General features: G+C 41.3%; 1 protein-coding gene across 7 annotated transcripts in view; it reads right to left on the reverse strand.

The window, feature by feature from the left end:
* The window catches only part of LOC125035073 (disks large 1 tumor suppressor protein-like), a 206,548-nt gene that overhangs the window by 10,430 nt on the left and 188,618 nt on the right, over positions 1–7,500 (reverse strand). For 6 of the 7 annotated variants that reach the window (XM_047627199.1, XM_047627197.1, XM_047627198.1 and 3 more), the window contains one exon: positions 5,823–5,867. The exons of the other annotated variant lie outside the window; for it this stretch is intronic. In XM_047627199.1, coding sequence (XP_047483155.1) covers positions 5,823–5,867 — 45 coding nt within the window. The remainder of the gene's footprint in view (positions 1–5,822; positions 5,868–7,500) is intronic. 7 annotated transcript variants of the gene reach the window in all.

Raw genomic sequence — 7,500 nt, forward strand, 5'->3', positions numbered from 1 at the left:
AGCTTAACTAAATGATGTGACATTGATATTAAGCAAAGTGTGTGAGTGAGTGAGTGAGTGAGTGAGTGAGTGAGTGAGTGAGTGAGTGAGTGAATGAGTGAGTAAGTGTGTTTATGTGTGCTCTTACCTAGTTGTTTCAATGAAGAAAAGCTAAGCTCAGATGGTCCCGTCTGCTATATTTAAACTATTATAGAACTTTTAAAATTGAAGCACATTTTGGTACACAATGTTATTTGGAAGATTGTTCCACGTTTTAATAGTTCTGTTTGAGAAACTGAATATTTTGACATCTTCCTTGCCTCGTTTTACTTTCAACATTTTACTGTGTCTTCTTGTCTTTCTTGTGTTCAAAATTATAAAGTCATCTCTGTCTAACTTCACTCTTCCTGGAACATAGTTGAACATGTCACCCCTTTTCCTTTTTTTCTTCCAAAGTAATAAGTCCTATTTTCTGTAGTCAATCTTTGTAGCTCATTTTTCTTATAGTTGGTGTCAATCTTGTGACTGCTCTTTGAACTCTTTCCAGTTTGTCAATCTCCTTTTTTAAGTGTGGACTCCATACCACGTCACCATACTCTAGACTAGGATTTATGATCTTATATCTTCTACATCATGAATGCCCTCTTCATGTTGGCAATCAGCCCTAGCATTTTATGGACATTTTCATTTATATGATCATTTGGGTTTAGGTTTCTGTTTAAGACTATTCCACGGTCTTTTCCCTATCTGCTGGGTTTAATACTGCATCTCACAATTTGCATTGATATAGTGGAAGATTTTTACTTTCTCCGAACCTGAATACATGGCATTTCTTGCTGTTGAATTCCTTTTTTCAAGCACAACTCCACATGAATAAGTTCCTCTATGTCACTTTGGAGGCACTGGCATGAGACGTTGTCTATCCTTTTCTGCAATTTTGCAGTCTACACACATATGGGCTTATATTTAACCCTAAATCACTGATGAAAATAGTAAACACAATTGGCACCAAGACTGATCCTTGAAGTACTTCCCTGGTTACTTATTGCCATGTAGAGTGCTTCCCTCTAAATATGGTGCTTATATATCTTTCAACCATTTGAGAAACTTGCCTTTCAGTTGTTCTAATTTCTATAAAGTCTGCTCTGAGATACTTTATCAAATGACTCTTTAAAATCTAAGCATATACAATCAACCCAGCTGTATCTTTCAATGTAACATTTTATAAACTCTGTTATAAAAACAGGAGATTTGATACACAGAGTTTCTTATTTTTTTCATGGGTGGCAGGGACTTCTTTCTTTATTACATCAGTTATCATTTGCTTATTCATGAATATCACTTTTAAAGGGCATTTCTTTTTGAATAATTTCAACCTCCTATGAGCTTGATATTCTACTCCAAGAATTTGGGATTTATGACCTTGCGAATATTGACAATCAATTTCATGTCTACATTTTATTGTTTGATTCCATCTTCTACAAACTTTTTCTTCATGTCCAAATATGACAAATTAAAATTATTCCTTGCAAGTTGCCCAAGGTGTGACTTAAATTCACTTTTCTTTACCATCTCAGCAAGCTGCGCCTTTATTTTTTCCTTTGTGATCTTGATATCCCCCCCACCCCATGTCAATTTTTTCCATTTTACTTTTGATACATTGGCATATGTGGCTGTCAACTTTTTTCCTTTACTTTTGATACATCGGCATATGTAGCTTTTAGCCCCTTCCATTATTTGAGACTGGCTGCTTGACAAATTGCTTTCTATCTGTTTATCAGTTCCCTATACTTCATCAACTTTTCTTGTAGAATCTTTGCTTTGACTTGATAACTGTTGCCAATCTTGCTTTCTACTTCTTCCATCTCTTCGTGGAGTTCTTTGATTTTCATGGCATGCTTTTCAGAATTCTCTTTCTGAGTGATTGTGTTATATCCACCAATTCCTTCACATATTGTCAAACATTCTTCTATCAGGCTGCCTACCTTGGTTGCAAGTGCTTCAGTTCTAACTATTGATTCTGGTAACTTCATATTCCTGGTCTGATCTTAGTCGTTATCCATTAAACAAATACAGATTAAAGTCTGTTCTCATGGTAATTGTCTCAATCTGTGAAACACCTACCATGCGGGATTCACGGTCACTTCTTGCCCTCTTACCTTAACTCTCACATCCCAGGTCACATAGAGTCATTATCTTTTCCAGTTTTTCACTTATTTGTTCACTTTACAACTCAAATTAATAATTTCAATGTCAAACTATTTACAGAACCTATGGCTAGCTGACTAGACCACCCATCGCCCAATCTTCTCTATATTTAACATGTTAAAGCTGTACTTTACTGCACTCTCTATGCACGTGTGCGGGTGTGTTTGTATGTGTTTGTATGTGTGTGTGTGTGTGTGTGTGTGTGTGTGTGTGTGTGTGTGTGTGTGTGTGTGTGTGTGTGTGTGTGTGTGTGTGTGAGTGTGTGTGAGTGTGTGTGAGTGTGTGTGTGAGTGTGTGTGAGTGTGTGTGAGTGTGTGTGAGTGTGAGTGTGAGTGTGTGTGTGTGTGTGTGTGTGTGTGTGTGTGTGTGTTTGAGTGCGGCGTGTGTGTGTTTGAGTGCGGCGTGTGTGTGTTTGAGTGCGGCGTGTGTGTGTTTGAGTGCGGTGTGTGTGTGTGAGTGCGGCGTGTGTGTGTGTGTGTGTGTGTGTGTGTGTGTGTGTGTGTGTGTGTGTGTGTGTGTGTGTGTGTGTGTGTGCGGCGTGTGTGTGAGAGTGCGGTGTGTGTGTGTTTGAGTGCGGCGTGTGTGTGTGTGAGTGCAGCGTGTGTGTGTGTGTGAGTGCGGCGTGTGTGTGTGTGAGTGCGGCGTGTGTGTGTGTGTGTGTGTGTGTGTGTGTGTGTGTGTGTGTGTGTGTGTGTGTGTGAGTGCGGCGTGTGTGTGTGTGTGTGCGGTGTGTGTGAGTGAGTGCGGCGTGTGTGTGTGTGTGTGTGTGTGTGTGTGTGTGTGTGTGTGTGTGTGTGTGTGTGTGTGTGTGTGTGTGCGCGCGCGCATTCGTGCACATGCACATTGCCCCTTCAATTTATACACACACACACACACACACACACACACACACAGTGTGTGTAAGTGTGAGTGTGTGTGTGAGTGTGTGTTTGAGTGCGGCGTGTGTGTGTGAGTGCGGCGTGTGTGTTTGAGTGCGGCGTGTGTGTTTGAGTGCGGCGTGTGTGTGTGTGAGTGTGGCGTTTGTGTGTGTTTGAGTGCAGCGTGTGTGTGAGTGCGTTGTGTGTGTTTGAGTGCGGCGTGTGTGTGTTTGAGTGCGGCGTGTGCGTGTTTGAGTGCGGCGTGTGTGTGTTTGAGTGCGGCGTGTGTGTGTGAGTGCGGCGTGTGTGTGTGTGTGTGTGTGTGTGTGTGTGTGTGTGTGTGTGTTTTAGGGCGGCGTGTGTGTTTGAGTGCGGTGTGTGCGTGTTTGAGTGCGGCGTGTGTGTTTGAGTGCGGCGTGTGTGTGTGAGTGCGGCGTGTGTGTGTGAGTGCGGCGTGTATGTGTGTGTGTGTGTGTGTGTGTGTGTGTGTGTGTGTGTGTGTGTGTGTGAGTGCGGCGTGTGTGTGTGTGAGTGCGGTGTGTGTGAGTGAGTGCGGCGTGTGTGTGTGTGTGTGTGTATGTGTGTGTGTGTGTGTGTGTGTGTGTGTGTGTGTGTGTGTGCGCGCGCGCATTCGTGCACATGCACATTGCCCCTTCAATTTATACACACACACACACACACACACACACACACAGTGTGTGTAAGTGTGAGTGTGTGTGTGAGTGTGTGTTTGAGTGCGGCGTGTGTGTGTGTGAGTGCGGCGTGTGTGTTTGAGTGCGGCGTGTGTGTTTGAGTGCGGCGTGTGTGTGTGTGAGTGTGGCGTTTGTGTGTGTTTGAGTGCAGCGTGTGTGTGAGTGCGTTGTGTGTGTTTGAGTGCGGCGTGTGTGTGTTTGAGTGCGGCGTGTGCGTGTTTGAGTGCGGCGTGTGTGTGTTTGAGTGCGGCATGTGTGTGTGAGTGCGGCGTGTGTGTGTGTGTGTGTGTGTGTGTGTGTGTGTTTTAGGGCGGCGTGTGTGTTTGAGTGCGGTGTGTGCGTGTTTGAGTGCGGGGTGTGTGTTTGAGTGCGGCGTGTGTGTGTGAGTGCGGCGTGTGTGTGTGAGTGCGGCGTGTGTGTGTGAGTGCGGCGTGTGTGTGTGTGTGTGTGTGTGTGTGTGTGTGTGTGTGTGTGTGTTTGAGTGTGGCATGTGTGTGTTTGAGTGCGGCGTGTGTGTTTGAGTGCGGCGTGTGTGTGTGAGTGCGGTATGTGTGTGTGTGTGAGTGCGGCGTGTGTGTGTGAGTGCGGCGTGTGTGTGTTTGAGTACGGCGTGTGGGTGTTTGAGTGTGGCGTGTGTGTGTGTGTGTGAGTGCGGCGTGTGTGTGTGTGTGAGTGCGGCGTGTGTGTGTGTGTGAGTGCGGCGTGTGTGTGTTTGAGTGCGGCGTGTGTGTTTGAGTGCGGCGTGTGTGTGTTTGAGTGCGGCGTGTGTGTGTTTGAGTGCGGCGTGTGTGTGTTGAGTGCGGCGTGTGTGTGTGTGTGTGTGTGTGTGTGTGTGTGTGTGTGTGTGTGTGTGTGTGTGTTTGAGTGTGGCATGTGTGTGTTTGAGTGCGGCGTGTGTGTTTGAGTGCGGCGTGTGTGTGTGAGTGCGGTATGTGTGTGTGTGTGTGAGTGCGGCGTGTGTGTGTGAGTGCGGCGTGTGTGTGTTTGAGTACGGCGTGTGGGTGTTTGAGTGCAGCGTGTGTGTGTGTGTGTGAGTGCGGCGTGTGTGTGTGTGTGAGTGCGGCGTGTGTGTGTGTGTGAGTGCGGCGTGTGTGTGTTTGAGTGCGGCGTGTGTGTTTGACTGCGGCGTGTGTGTGTTTGAGTGCGGCGTGTGTGTGTTTGAGTGCGGCGTGTGTGTGTGAGTGCGGCGTGTGTGTGTGTGTGTGTGTGTGTGTGTGTGTGTGTGTGTGTGTGTGTGTGAGTAGAAAAAAAAAAAAAAAATATATATATACACACACACACACACACATATACACACACGCACATGTCTATATATGTATATTATATATATATATATATATCTTCATTAAGATAATAACAAAGTGGGTCAGTAAATGAGAAAGTAAGAGAGAATGATATAAAGATCTTTTTACCATATTTAATCATAGCAAATGAAACTCTTTCTGAAACCATTTTATGTCATTCTACACCATAAAAATACCCCCATATTCAAATAACAAGAGCATAAGGACAAAATAATAATAATAATAGTAATAATACCAAGTCGATGAATCATCCATGACAAGGATCTAATCGCATATAGAACAGTAAATATCCTTTACATATCTGTAATCCAGTAATAATAAACTCTTCAGTGTAATAATACTGATAGATACACACATATATACATGTATATATAAAATATACATAAGAAGAAATGTGTTTAGAATTTACATTTTGCTTTTACATATGCATTTAGTTGCCCTTAGATAGTACCTATACACATCAAGATCTGCCTCCCTGAAAATGATGCATTTTTCAAAAAATTGGAGTTGATGTCAGTTGAATATGGTTACCACAGCACAACAACATGCTAGAGAAGATACCATATCCAGCAAATGCTTTCATACATTTGAAGTTCTAGTAAAACCATAAACAAAGACCTGAAGACAAAAATTTACATGATCATTTACAGCTTCTGACATAGCTCCTGTATCTACATGGTTCATTTACCAAAGTATGAATGATTTACTGGATGCTGGTCAAAGATCATCTTGTAATACAACATCTGGGCAAGCCTAAGGTAGCGGGAAAGGGTAATACTCACGCATGCTTCGGCTATCACTCTCTCCGTCATTTGTTGCTATGGAGGCTGTAAAGAGAGACACACCATCAACAAGGCAGACTCTGCTAGGCAACACCATGCAATATGAGCAAGCTCTTAGATGTGTTACCTCCTTTATCCAGTGACCCTTGAATGATGGTTCAAATAGCCTTTAGAGAAGAAACAATTAAGGTCCCAGGAGTTTATGGATTTTATAATGAAAAAGTCATCAGATGTTTTACTTGTCTATACCTTGGTAATCACCAGATATTTGACCATTATTCTTCATACTTGTTTAACCACATGCCACCGGGGAAAATTAATAAAAAAAATGGGGAAATGTCTTTGCACATAGATGGCCCTGCTAGTGCTTAACCTCAAAGGAGTCAATTAATAGACTTTGTGACCTTACCTGATTTCACCTTTCCTTGAATGGGTGTGAAAAACGTATATGAATATTGATGGTATTATTTTTATCATAAACATTATAATTACACAGGAAAATAAGATAATGTAAAATATTTTCATAAATCAAGGAAAAGGGTAAATGGGCAAGACAGCCAGTACTTGTAATTGGCTCATCGGTGACTTAGTACAAATGTAGCCATCTATATGTAAAAACAATTTATAAAGTAAACTCACACTGGGCATGGCATGTACGTACATGCCATGCCCGTTGGCATTGGGTTAACTGGAGCCTAAAATTACTTCACAGACTGCAAATTTAAAAAAGCATTGAAAAGGAGAATTTCCTGTTTCTTTTCACCCAAACTTGTATCATATCCCCTGAAACTTGATCATTCAAGTGTATGAACAAAATCATACAGATCTTCATAAATACCTTTATAGAATAGCTGAAAATACTGAAGCAAACAGGATCTCACTGACCCAACTTGCATTTAAGTCTGGCAATAAGTATCATTCTCTGTAAATCTTATAAAAAGAAAAAGAAAGAGAAAAAGAAAAAAAAAGAAAAGAAGAAGAAAAAAAATATGGTCAATCATCTTCAGAACTTTCTCTATCCATATCTCCTACTAAACATACTTTGATTTCTAGTACGCTTTACATAATTTTTCAATAACTGAAAATCACATCAACATGATTATAAAAGGGATAGCATTGCAATGGACATGCAAGTTTTGGAATTTATTTAATCAAGCACTAGAACTGGAGAGGGTAGAAACCATTACCACTAACACAATCTGTAACAGAGTAGTGTATCTGCAATTGGTAACAAGTTATTTTCTAAAATTAATTTCTGATTAGACCATAACATATCAATTTGCTATAAAATGAAAATCTTTCCAGAGTTTATTTCTATCTATTCACATCATTTCAAAATCACATATATATATCTTGAATAATGTATATTACACTAATGTTGGGACACACTGGCTGAAGAAATTAACTTATAAAATGCCTGGTCTAAGCAATCTTAACAAATAAAAGAATTTTTTACACAATTTATGGCCGGTAAAGCTGATGACATTATTTCACATTATCATGTCAACAAGGGAACTTCTGGATAAAGGAGGGAACGATCCTGAATCAAATAAAACATATTTTTGTACTATGCCTGAATTATCATGCACTAATATACACAAAATCAGAATTCATTTAACAAAACATAACAGAGGCTTATCTGAACTTAAATAAATATGTACAAGATACTACAAACAAC

This window comes from Penaeus chinensis, chromosome 19, assembly GCF_019202785.1.
Source record: "Penaeus chinensis breed Huanghai No. 1 chromosome 19, ASM1920278v2, whole genome shotgun sequence".
In the NCBI taxonomy this organism is placed as follows: Eukaryota; Metazoa; Arthropoda; class Malacostraca; order Decapoda; family Penaeidae; genus Penaeus; species Penaeus chinensis.